Consider the following 13,197-nt stretch of genomic DNA (forward strand, 5'->3'; position numbering starts at 1 on the left):
GGCTTTCCCCACCTGCAGCTTCCTCGTCCAGGGTCTGCACTCACCCACCGTGCTGCCCGGAGTTACTTTCTCTGCTTCCTGCCTGACCGATACAGGCCCCTCACCCAGGGTGTCATTCTGCACCTAGATAATTCACAGCGTGGGGCTGGGCCATCAGGCACACGGCCTGATCCTGAGAAAGGTCCCTGGAAACATGTTCCCACGTCTGAAAGCATCTCCGCGGTGGCTGAATGCTGAGGGCACCCAATTAGCAAACTGTTTCTGTGTGAGACCTTCCATGGAACTTGAATCACGACAAAACATTTTCATCCCTGTCAACCACCCAAGTGTCTTTACCGCAAGAATAAAGAATTTCAATGCAAACTATTATATAGAGGATGGATAAACAACAAGGAATACATTCAATGCCCTGTGATAAACCATAAGGGAAAAGAATATGAAAAAATGTTGGTATATGTGTAACCGAATCACTTTGCTGTACAGCAAAAACTAACACAACACTGTAAATCAACTATACTTCAATAAAATAAATTTTAAAAAAAGAATTTCAAGATTCTAATGCCATCTACTAACCAACGACACTGTGTGTCTGACCGAGTGAGGCAAATTGTGGCATTTTAAATCAGATTTCCCAGGTTTTAATCAAATTTTCTCTGCAAAGCCTGAGGTCCTTAGCAGGCACCAGACACCCCAGGGCAGGCCACGCTGCACAGGAGCTGGACTTGAATCTCAGCTCTTGCCAGGCCAGGTTACTTCAGTCCTCTGGGCTCCCCTGTCCTGAGAGTACAGTGGGGCTCCCATGGCCTGGCGAGGCTGCTGTGAGGGGCAGGGCTGTGCCTGGCGCGGCAGGCGGCGGGGGACCCTCCACACGGTCCCCCCCTCCCCCCACCGACATCCAATGTCCATTTAATGATACCAAAATTAAATGGCCCTGACTTAGTTTCCCATCTTTGGGTAGCAACTGCAGTTTGTTTTTGTTTTTTGTTTTTTGCGGTACGCGGGCCTCTCACTGTTGTGGCCTCTCCCGTTGCGGAGCACAGGCTCCGGACACGCAGGCTCAGCGGCCATGGCTCACGGGCCCAGCCGCTCCGCGGCATGTGGGATCTTCCCAGACCGGGGCACGAACCCGTGTCCCCCGCATCGGCAGGCGGACTCTCAACCACTGCGCCACCAGGGAAGCCCTAGCAACTGCAGTTTTGCGACTTGAAATATTGCAACCGAAGTGCAGGAGTTCGGCAGCAGGTCACTCTGCAGAATTAAATGCAATGGGAGGGGACTTTCTGTAACTCCAAGGGGGAAAAGGGTGCTTTGCTTTGAAAGGAGGCCCTTCAAATAAGTGGTTTCTTACTTAGCCAAATTCCTCTTAACTTTCATTTTCTAAATCAAGAACTTCTGCCAAAGAACTCTGTAATAGGCTGCTTATGTTATCAACTATATACTTAATTCAATTCTGCCCATAATTAAGGCTAGAATATATTATAACTTGGAAGATAGATATGTATGTATATACTATGTAATTCATTTTGGCCTTGATTTTGTAGAAATTTTACCTTTGTGAGAGTAACTTTCTCTCACTTGTGAGACAAATGATAAAATGATTATCACTGATAACACCGCCAACAAAACCAAAGGCGGGCCCCCTGACAGGTCAAGGTCATCTTTCCCGAGTCCAGTGGTCCAGCTCCAACAACAGAGTGGAGGGGACAGCCACAGGCCACCAGAAACACTACCAGGCGGCCACTCAGTCAAATGTGGCACATGCTGGAGGGGCAACAATGTATTTTGAAAAATTCTTCTTACAGCTCTTTTAAGGCCTTAATATAAAAAAGACTGGGGGCTGGAGGGAAAGCAGGGGAAGCAGAGGAAGGAATGAGCCTCTGCTGGCTCTGGAGAATGCAGCCTCACCCTGCAAACTGTGATGAAGCCACTGCGTTAACCCCCGAGCTTCCCTGCCAGATGGTTTCCAAAGCAGAGGGGAGGGGCTGGCAGTGTCCTGCACACGGGGGCTTTGCAAGTAGCTACTGAATGGACAGGAATATTCTAAACAGACATCGATGCCAGGCAGTTTGAAAAATCAATTTGTTATTTAAAATCTCTAACTTAGGGAATTCCCTGGCGGTCCAGTGGTTAGGACTTGGCGCTTTCACTGCTGGGGTCCGGGTTTGATCCCTGGTCAGGGAACTGACATCTCGCAAGCCACACGGCTCGGCTCAATCAATCAACCAATCAATCAATCAAATCTCTAACTTAAAAACCAGTCCAGGCTAAGAGAACTATTCCATTAGGTGGCCTCCAAAGAGTACTCTTTATGTCAGAGTCTGGTGCCCGGCTGTTGGCTGCCGTCAGGGTGATTCCTAAAGCCCAGGTGACACTGTCTCAGACAGGTTAAGTGACAAAGGTCTACAAAACAACAACACCTGTCCCTTTTCTCCAACTTCCAGTCCAAATACTCCTCCCCATAGAAGTATTTCTTCTTCACATCCCCAAGTGATGCCTAAAATACGGTCGAGGTGTGGCTGCCCCTCTGCTCAGGCCACTTCCCAACATCACCGCTGGCGTGTTGTGTGGCCTTTCTCTCAGGGACATGTCCCCTCCATCCCCATCACTCTGGGGGCCACCTTGGTGGCCCCCACCCTCCCGTCATCAGGACCCAGGTATGACTCTCCTAACTAACCCCCGGGCTTGAGTTTCTAGTAACCTTCAACAGATTCTTGGAGCCACGTGGGAGAGGTTTCCTCCTCAAGTTCAAGCTTGGCCACACCCCTCCCCCAGAGTACACACGTCCATGCAGAGTGGCAAACCCCGCAGTCAGGCAGGGGACGACAGTGAGCACCTCGCCTCTACAGGGAACGTGACCTTGGGAACCTGGCAGAAACTGCAGTTGTTTTATGAGAAACTGGAAATCCAGAGTTTCATCTGAGACCTCACAAGTTTTAAGACACCGGTTCGACTTTGAAAATTTGGCTACATGAACCAAACCAGACTCTGAGTATGAAAATCATCCCTGGGGAAAGCAGCTGGCTGCCTCTCCAACACAATACATTCAAATCTTCCAAACAAGCAGAGCCGCCGGTGGGCCTGGCACGTGGGCCTGGCACGGCTGCTCCCTAGACCCCGCGAGGCCGAGGTCCACGGGAGAAGGCGGAGACCATGGAGAGGGAGTCGCTCATTCGCTGCGTGGACTTCAAGGTCACAGGAAAGCCCACCCCTTGAACTGCGAGTGAGAGAGCCCTCACGCTGCCCACGTGGCTTCTGGCTCCGGCTCAAGGTGGTGAAAGAAAGTAGCAAACAGCATTAACAGGTGTGTAAACACATTAATATCCACCTTCCCAGGAGGGCAGTTTCTTTCCTGATTATTTCATCCAGTGTTTATTCTGTTCTCTGTATCACACACAGGCTTCAGGCCTCATGAAACCTATGAAAAAGTGTAAAAACCACAGGGCAAGTATTTTAAATGAGACTGGTTAGCCTAAATAAATAATAACCTGTTCTTCTTTCACATTTTAATTCAGAGGATGGGCATTCTAGCTCAACAGTTAGAACCTCAAGTCCAGAGCCAGCGTCTCTTGGTTCCTTCCGGCCAGAAGGCTGGGCCGGGGAGATCCACGTGGGCAAGTGCTCTGTGCGGAGGCTCGTCCCAGGATCTGACAGGTTGAGTGTCCAGGATGGGCCATCTGGCATCCGCATGCTATGCCATGCCCTGGCCTGACCTTGAACCAAAGTCACAGGCACAGGTGCCTTCAAATCGAGAGCAACATCAGAGGGGCAGGTGCCCCCACGTGGGCCTGCTCTGCCTGGAAGGAACCCTCCCGCGAGAACTGACGAGGAGCCCGGCGTTACCTCTTTCTGCTGCCGCTCCAGCTCCTTCATCCTGATCTCTCGGGCCTCTGCTCGTGCCGCGCGCTTTGCCGCCAGCCTGGCCTCCGCCTGCAACAGACCCGGAGATGGCATTAGGAGACAGACCAGCGGCTCCTGTCCGGGACACGGCTAACAATGATGCTCTTGTTCAGAGGTTAATACATAGTAACACAGACTTGTAAGCGTTAAAAGGGTCCAGGAATCACAGTCACCATCGTTACAGTAGTCACGATTGCTCCCTTTTATTGCCCCCTTACTAAATGCCAATGGGTGCTATTCTGAGGGCTTCATGTATATTATGCCATGGACTCCTCGTACCAGCCCTACTGGGGAGATGGTGTTACCACACCCAGTTAATAGACAAGGGAACTAGGGCACAGGGAGGGTAGGGCGCCCACGGTCACACAGCCCGTAAGTGGCAGGGCTGGGCGGTCTGCCTTCCTCTGGAGCGATGACAGATGAGTGCACGGAGCAAAGCACTAGAGCTGGACAAGACCCCAGGTCACTGGTTGAACCCCTCCCTTTACAGACCAGGAAGCAGAGGCCCGGAGAGGCCGCCAGACCTGTCCAAGGTCACAGGGCTGAGACTCTGCCCCTGCTTTCCAGAACTCCTGTCCAGTCACCCCTCACTACTCTCCGCTGCCCCCCAGGCACCTGAGCACTGGGAAGCCCATCTTTTCTCAAGCAAGACATCTTCCACCAGAGCAGAGTGGTTCCAGCTGTTAAATTAAAACAAAATCTGGCTCCATTTAACTACCTGTCAACTTGCAGCTGATTTGCCCTATTCTACTCAAGAGCATCTAAAACGCTTGACCAGGACCAGCCAACGTTGTCGGACGTGGCACTTGAACCTGGTTTCACATTCTACAAATCTCGAGCTTATTCATTATCACAGGTGATAAAACGGCCCAGTGAGGTGAACGGTGCAAGGCTACCAGGATCCAGGTTTTCTGGTGTCAAACAAATCCATCCTTTCCACTTAATTTTTTTTTTTTTTTTTTTTTTTGCAGTACACGGGCCTCTCACTGTTGTGGCCTCTCCTGCTGCAGAGCACAGGCTCCGGACGCGCAGGCTCAGCGGCCATGGCTCACGGGCCCAGCCGCCCCGCGGCATGTGGGATCTTCCCGGACCGGGGCACGAACCCATGTCCCCTGCATTGGCAGGCGGACTCTCAACCACTGCGCCACCGGGGAAGCCCTCCCCTTAATTTTTTATGGGAATACACTTGTGATTCTTCCAACAGTTCTAAGAGCTTTCGCTGTGCCCTAGGTCATCTTAAAACGGGGCCATCGGAGACGGTCACGTGCTTCTGATGTGGTCATTGGGGCCAGCAAGCAGTGAGGTGGCCCAAATGTCCTGTTGTCCAGTTTCTTCCCAAAGGCCAGGCACCCTGTACCGCAGGCTCCCACCAGGACCGTGGCTCCTCATGTCAAGGATGTCCCTTGCCCTCACCCCACAATTATACTGCACAGAACTACAAATGCGTCTTCTAAGTTCTAATCTAAGCTGAAAACTGACCACAGCTGATCTGTCAAAGATTAGCTACCTAATGTCCTCATAAGGAATTTATTCTACAACACGCTTCGTTCATGTGGTTTCTTTTTTTTTTTTTTTTTGCGGTACGCGGGCCTCTCACTGCTGTGGCCTCTCCCGTTGCGGAGCACAGGCTCCGGACGCGCAGGCTCAGCGGCCACGGCTCACGGGCCCAGTCGCTCCGAGGCATGTGGGATCCTCCCGGACCGGGGCACAAACCCGTGTACCCTGCATCGGCAGGCGGACTCCCAACCACCGCGCCACCAGGGAAGCCCCATGTGGTTTCTTTATCAACCCAAGCCCACGTCCTTCGAATCAAGGATGTCAAACATCACAAGTGCATCAGAACTTTGATACCTCATTGCCATTTCCAATTTTCTAACCCATGTTACATTGTGTGATGAACCACTCGCTCAGGGTCTATAAACAGATCCAGCCAAAACGGAGGGGAGAGGAGGGGAGGGGAGGGGAAGCTGTGGCAGACCGACCTCTGGGTACACTGACTCCCTGCAGCCCCATCAACAGGCCGGGAAGAGGCCTGTGTCCACGCTGAGTGCAGCTGACTCTCCGGCCCTTCCTGGGCTCCCTGGCTGTTGGCCCAGGTTCTCAGCCGGTGTGGACCAGGCAGCCACAGCCCATCAGCTTGGGGAGGGGGCGGTGAGGAACAGCGAGGGGATTCAGGAAAAGAGAAGGGAGGGCATGGAGGAAGAAGAGGGGGGTGGAGGAGTGAGAAAGTGAGAAAGAGGCTGGAAGAAGGAGGGGCTGCCAGGGGGGGCCAGGGGAGAGAGGTGTGTGGCAGGCAGAATTCTAGGGTGGCCTCCGAGATTCCCGTCACCACGGTACGTGCTCTGCATTCTCCTCTCCCCTTGAGTGTGGCCAGAACGGTGAGTACGACAGATGTCACTCCTGTGACTGGGTTACATTATACTGCAAAGAGAAACGCACTAGTAATGAAGGTCCCTCATCCGCTGACTTTGAGTTCATCAAAACAGAGCTCCATTGTGGGCCTGACCTCATCAGGTGAGCCCCGGAAAAGTGGGCCTGGAGGTCAGACAGAGACTCCTGCCAGCCTCGCAAAAGCAAGCTGCCACGTGCGAGAGGGCCTGTGAGGGGTCGCATGACAAAGAGTGAGAGCGGCCCAGCTGACAGCCATCAGGAAAATGGGACCTCAGTCCAACAGCAGGAGGTGAATGCCACCAACAACCACGTGAGCCGGGAACAGGACTGAGCTCCAGAACGGATGCAGCCTGGCCGAGACCTTGACCGCAGCCTTGGGAGACCCTGGGCAGAGGGACCCAGTAGGCTGTGCCCAAACTCCTGACCCACGGGAACTGTGAGATAATCAGCATGTGTTGCTCTAAGCTGCCACATTTGTGGGTATCTGTCCCGCATCAGCAGACGACTGACACGAGGCGGTGAGGCCTGGGATGATTCCTGCTCACACGTGGGTGCCTCTGTGACTAAGGAGCCCGAGCCCCTGCACGCCCACCTCCTCCCCAGCCTGTCCGGCCAGCCCCTTCCTCTGCTTGAACTCCTCTTGGGACCGGAGCAAAGATCCTCGAAGAGACCACCTCTCTGAGCAGGTGGTCCCTGACACCTGAGATGGCCTCCCCACCAGACTGGCAGGCCTCCAAAATCATGTCCCATCAGACCCCAGCTACTCTGGTGGGCCTCTACCCACCAGCAAAGGGCTCCCGTCATGGCCCACCTCCTCTCTGGTCCTCACGTCCACCCAGCATGTCTGTCCCATCCATGAGAACAACCCCCGACCTGAGGGACCTGGCCTTGGGTTGACAAAGGGACCACATGAGCTTGTTACAGGACAAGCTCCCCGTGAGGACACGAGCTAGCCAACCCTGAAGACAGATCGATATGGTCAAGCTTCACCTTAGATTAGAATGTGGAAAGGAGATAAATAATTCAGTACAGTTTCAAATGCTTGTAGTCACCGCCATATGAAGCACCTACATCTCACAGGATTCTGACATGACTCATATGTGGAGAACAAGGCTCTCATAACACAGGAAGTGGTAACAACCATGCTTGCTTCTGGGACTCTGGCTAAAAGCTAACAGATACATAAGCCAACGTTTGAAGGGGCACAAAACCTATGCACAGCCAACTTCATTAGCACAAAACCAGTATCAGCAGAATAACCCCAACACAACCTGAGATGCCTAAAAGAAAAACCACACAGAGCTCTGACAACACAATTCACTCTAAAACGCCGACATTGCCAAGAACACAAAACAGCCAGACACAGAGCATCACAGATGATGCTGATTTAAGACAGCATCAGAGGAAATGTTTGATAAGATCAGTCGTTCAATGAACAGAGAGTACAGAATAGCGATGGTCCACCCTGGTGACCTGCAGGCATGAGTTCATTCCCCCCAAAACTTCCAGGGAGGCCCAGCCCTGCCCTCTAGTTGCTGACCATCAGGCGAGCGGTTCCAGGGGTCGGTGTGCCCCTGGCCAGGGCTTCGGTGATGCAGGACAAATCCGCTGCAGACTGACACTTTTGTAAAATATAAACTCACGCTTGAGGGCACAGCCAGGTCACACTGTTTGAGTCTCCAAATGCACACTTTCACTTTCTGTCCCTCGCCTGTAGGGGACTGCAGCTTCCTGGCCATCAGCACTCCAGCCCAAGCCTCGCAGCACTGCCGAGACTGCAGGGGAAAGACTTTCAACGTGCGGTCTGGGGCCCCAGTCTCAGGGGGTGCACACAAAGCTCTCGGGGACCACGTACAAGTGACAAGTGCTACGGTGGGTAAGAAACCGTGCTGGGGCTGCTCTGGAGGAGAACGTAACCCGTCCGGGTGTCAGGAAGGCGTCCTGGAGGACGGGAGCCCGAAGCCAACGCCGAGGGGCAAAGAGAAGAAGCCCAGGCGAGGGGGCGGGCAGCAAGGGGCCAGGACGGGGCGGCGGAGTCCCGAGGGCCCGGCTGCCCGCGCCAGCCTCAGCCCCGCTACCTGGAACCTCATCTTGAAGGAACGCGGAACCACTGACGGGTCTGAAGAAGGCAGAGCACAGCGGGGTCTGACTTTCGCTTTAGAAACGTGGCTCTGGCTGAACGTGGGGACCAGGAGCGGGGTGGGGAGGGCGGCGTGAGACCCAGGAAGTGAGGAGAGGCTGCTTCTGAGCGGGGGGTGGGGGGGAGCCCGAGAACATGAACCACGTGCCAAGGACGAAGCCGGGCGGAGAGGCGAGAGGGCCCTGGAGGGAACGTCAGGAGCCCAGGGTCCCAAGGAGGCCCACACGGCCCCAGGAGCCAGCCCGCGCCCCGACGGATGCCACTCCCCCAAACCCGAACCCAGGCACACGGTCTGCTGACGCCTCCGGCCTCGGAGGTGGGGCATTTTTCCACCCTGACCCCCTCCCCGCCGCGCTCCCAACCTCAAGGGAGACGACAGTGGCCGAAGGGCAAGGATGGAGCCAAGGAGACGGACCTATGGCATTTAGGGTACAAACGATAAAATGCACAGGGCTGTAAAGCAAGGTTTGGGAAACGAAGCTTCCCAGGCTCCCCGTCCCCCCACCCGTGATGGCTGTCAGCCGTCGTCCTTCAGCTCCCACTGGAGGTCAAGGTCCGTGGGTCCTCCACTGGCTACTAGCCCCCGGCCTGCTCACTGTGACCGCACGGTGCTGGCAGGGCCGCGCTCCCACCCAGAGCTTGGTGGCCGGGCCCGTCCAGCTGCTCGTCCCTCAGCCCACTGTCCTCGAAAGGGGCTCTGGAACAGGCGTTGCTCCGGACCCCAAATCCTCCTTTTTTGGTCCAAGAGCATGTTTGTTGAGATACACGCTGAGACATTCAAGGATGACGTGATACGACCTCGCTCAGGTAGGGAAAGTGGCCTCAGGCTGGCAGCTGTGGGGCTGGTGGCAGGAAGCGGGGCCCTTGTGCCCCAGCGGCAGCCCCTGGGGCTTGTGAAAGATGCAGAGTCTCCAGCCCCAACCCAGACCCGCAGAATCAGGGCCTCAGGTGCAGCCAGTCTGGGCTTCAACCCGCCCCCAGGGAGCTGGCTGCTCCCCCCCAGTGCGACGACCTCTGCTTTCTGTTATCCCATCTCCGCTTGGGTATGTTTGACATTGTTCATAATAAATAGCAAACATTTTTGAAGGAAGGAAGGCGGTGGGGGAAGGGAGCAGAGGCTGAAAGGGAGAGAAAGGGAGGGAAGGAAAGAAACGAAGAAGCCCCAAGGCCAAGCTCACTGCTGCGAGAAGGTCGCCTGGCGCCCTCGCTAAAAACCCTTGCAGCGTTGCCCCCCGGCCCTCACCATCGGGCGCACCTCCAGGATTAGGGAGGAGGGGAGACAGCGGCTGACCCAGCCAGGCCTCCTCTGACGAGATGCAGGCTCCCTGGCCTTCTCAGGACCGCCCAGGGTTGGTGGGGAACGCACGCCAGAGTCCCAGCCCCCTCACAGGGGGCACAGTCCCCCAGGATCCTACCGTCCTGACCTGGAACCTCATAAACAGAGCTTTACAGACACGGGGCTTTCAATCAAGGCACCCTTTGACGGTGGAGCTGGTTGGGAAGAGAAGATTCCTTTTATCACCAAAGTTGCCTCCTAATAATTCTAAAAAGCTGAACCCTTGATTCCAAAGTTCCACTTTTACAGTTTATTTTACCAGAGATAGATAAGACAACACGCTCTGACACTAAGGTGATATGTATGGTCTGAGAGATGCTAAAAACACATGAAGAAGCACGAGTCTGAGCCCCAGGGCCTTCTAAACAAATGGCTAAAAACAGCCAGGCGCACCCAGCCAGGGTCTGGGACACCAGCCCTACAGCACCCTGCAGGTCCAGGGGTGGAAGGAAGCACGGAGGCCACCGGCCAAGGGTCCGGCCACAGGGGTGCACAGGCTGGCTGAGGAGGCAGACAACCAAAGTGATGCTTCTCTCTGAACTGCCCTCTCTTGGCGGCCCAGACCTGGGCTGGGCTGGAGAAAGGCTGGAGGGTTATGTGAATACGTCACCGGCAAAAACAGCAGTTACTTTGGTGATGGGTCTCTGCACTAGGCCGAGGGCTTGATCAGCTCTAGTTCTAGATCGGACCACAGAGCAGAAGTGGATTCTACCAGAGCGGGACACAAAAGTCAGCGGATAAACAGATGCACGCCTCTTCTAGCAGTGACCCTGACGGGCCTCCTGCTCGGAGCACCAGAAACTCCCAGCTGCAATAAAACTGTCATCCAGAGACAATGGCTGCTCCTTTCTTCAGGGTCAGGGAACTCAGGGACAGCCCCCTGCTTGGCCTGGGGATTGAGCAAAACTAAATGAGAAGTTATGCGCCAGGACGGGAGGAGAACGCCCTGGGCGAGGCGTGCCCTGCCCTCCGAGCCCCGCCCCTGCACAGCTTCCTTCCTCCCTGACCTCCTGTCTGTGCTGGAGGTTTTGTAAGCAGTGGTGGACACTGCCCGAGGGTGCAGCAACCACGCACCGCCCCCAGTACCCTGCACCCCAATTCCAGTGACGTCGGGGGCTCTAAGAGCTCTGATAATATCTGTATCCTTTTGTGGCTCCTAGCCGTTCAGCTCCACATCGTGATCTTCGAAAAGCAGAAACGCGATAAACATCGATGGAACCGAAGTCCTGCCTGCTTGGAGACGACAGAGGTGCCCAGGACGTAGTCTCAACAGCTTTCTAAAAAGCCCCACACGACTTCCGGAGTCCTGACTCTGTCTGCATACTTCCTGAGCATCGAAGCTTTCCTGGGATTCAAGCATGGTGTGGAATTCTATATCCCAAGACCTCTCACCCCGCAGTCCCAGAAAAAGTTCTTATTCTGTTCTTCAATTCTCCTGGGGTTCCAGAATTCTACATGGAACCTGGAAGGGGTTTATGAGCCATAACTCTAGGATGACTCTTGAGAAATGGGCCTGAGCTGCGTCATCATTTCCTCCACCTAGAAGGAGAAAGCCCTGGAGCCTGGAAAGGCACCGAGATGATGCTCTGGGAGCCGCTCCCAGTCTGCCCCGCAGAGCCCGGGGAGACTTATTACTCATTACTGACGTGCAAACCAGTGACCCTAATGCTCTGTGATGGCAGAATTTTCTTCAGGCCACGTGATATGTTACCACTGTAGTTTGTAACCTCTTGGGAAAAGTTAAAGGATGTATTTAAGGTTCACTCATGTGAATATAATAGGAATATCATGCAGTTGAAGCCTGCAGTGTGACAAAGAACTGGTTCTGCTTAGAAACAAGCAGGGGCCCTCTGTCTCCACGTGTGACTGTTCCTGGGAATGAGGAAGGACTACAGCTCCTGTTGGGCAAGGCTGAAATCTCAGAGTCGCTGGTGAACACACACAGCCCCGTGTTAAAGTGTTTTACAACATGCTGCAGACAGTGCAAAGGAACCATGAGGCTGTGATACAGAATCCCTTTCCTGACTTGCCTTTTGTTTTTTTCCTTTTTTTCTTGAAGTAGAACTGAGTTACAATGTTGTGTTAGTTTCAGGTATACAGCAAAATGATTCAGTTATTTTTTTCATATCGTATTCTATTATAGGTTATTACAAGATATTAAATATAATTCCCTGTGCTGTAAGATATATCCTTGTTGCTTATCTATCTTATATACAGTAGTTAGTATCTGTTAATCCCAAACTCCTCATTTGTTCTCCCTCCCTCCCTCCCTTTCCCTTTTGGTAACCATAAGTTTGCTTTCTAAGTCTGTGAGTCTGTTTCTGTTTTGTACATAGATTCATTTGTATTATTATTAGATTCCACATATAAGTGACATCTTATGGTATTTGTCTTTCTCTGTCTGACTTCACTAAGTATGACAATATCTAGGTCCCTCCATGTTGCTGCAAATGGCATTATTTCATTCTTTTTTATGGCTGAGTAATATTCCGTTGTGTATATATACCACATCTTCTATCCATTCCTCTGTCCATGGACATTTAGGTTGTTTCATATCTTGGCTACTGTAAAGAGTGATGCTATGAACACTGGGGTGCATGTATCTTTTTGAATTAGAGTTTTTGTCTTTTCTGGATATATGCCCAGGAGTGGGATTGCTGGATCATAGGACAACTCTATTTTTGGTTTTTAAAGGAACCTTCATAGTGGCCGCACCAACTTACATCCCCACCGGCAGTGTGGGAGGGTTCCCCTTTCTCCACACCCCCTCCAGCATTTATTACTTGTAGACTTTTTAATGATGGCCATTCTGGCTGGTGTGAGGTGATACCCCATTGTGTTTTTAATTTGCATTTCTCTAATAATTAGTGATGTTGAGCACCTTTTCACGTGCCTGTTGGCCATCTGTATGTCTTCTTTGAAGAAATGTCTATTTAGGTCTTCTGTCCATATTTTGGTTGGGTTGTTTGTTTTATTGAGTTGTATGAGCTGTGTGTGTATTTTGGATAGTAAGCCCTTGTCAGTCGCATCCTTTGCATGTATTTTCTCCCAGTCCGTAGGTTGTCTTTTCCTTTTGTTTATGGTTTCCTTTGTTGTGCAAAAGCTTTTAAGTTTAATTAGTTCCCATTTATTTATTTTTGCTTTTATTTCTTTTGCCTTGGGAGACTGCTTTTGGGAGATCTAAGAAAATATCGCTATAATTTGTCAGAGAATATTTTGCCTATGTTCTTCTCTTCTAGGAGTTTTATGGTGTCATGTCTTATATTTAGGTCTTTAAACCATTTTGAGTCTATTTTTGTATATGGTGTGAGGAAGTGTTCTAATTTCACTGATTTACATGCAGCTGTCCAGTTTTCCCAGCACCACTTATTGAAGAGACTGTCTTTTCTCCACTGTATATTCTTGCCTCCTCTGTTGTAGATTAATTGACCGT

At 52.5% G+C, this 13,197-nt stretch overlaps 1 protein-coding gene across 37 annotated transcripts in view; it reads right to left on the bottom strand.

Moving 5' to 3' along the window:
* Positions 1–13,197, bottom strand: part of LRRFIP1 (LRR binding FLII interacting protein 1) — a 153,464-nt gene that overhangs the window by 64,016 nt on the left and 76,251 nt on the right. For all 37 annotated transcript variants that reach the window (XM_082631441.1, XM_082631440.1, XM_082631445.1 and 34 more), the window contains exon 2: positions 3,841–3,927. In XM_082631441.1, coding sequence (XP_082487567.1) covers positions 3,841–3,927 — 87 coding nt within the window. The remainder of the gene's footprint in view (positions 1–3,840; positions 3,928–13,197) is intronic.

This window comes from Mesoplodon mirus, assembly GCF_964341445.2.
Source record: "Mesoplodon mirus genome assembly, chromosome: 8".
In the NCBI taxonomy this organism is placed as follows: Eukaryota; Metazoa; Chordata; class Mammalia; order Artiodactyla; family Ziphiidae; genus Mesoplodon; species Mesoplodon mirus.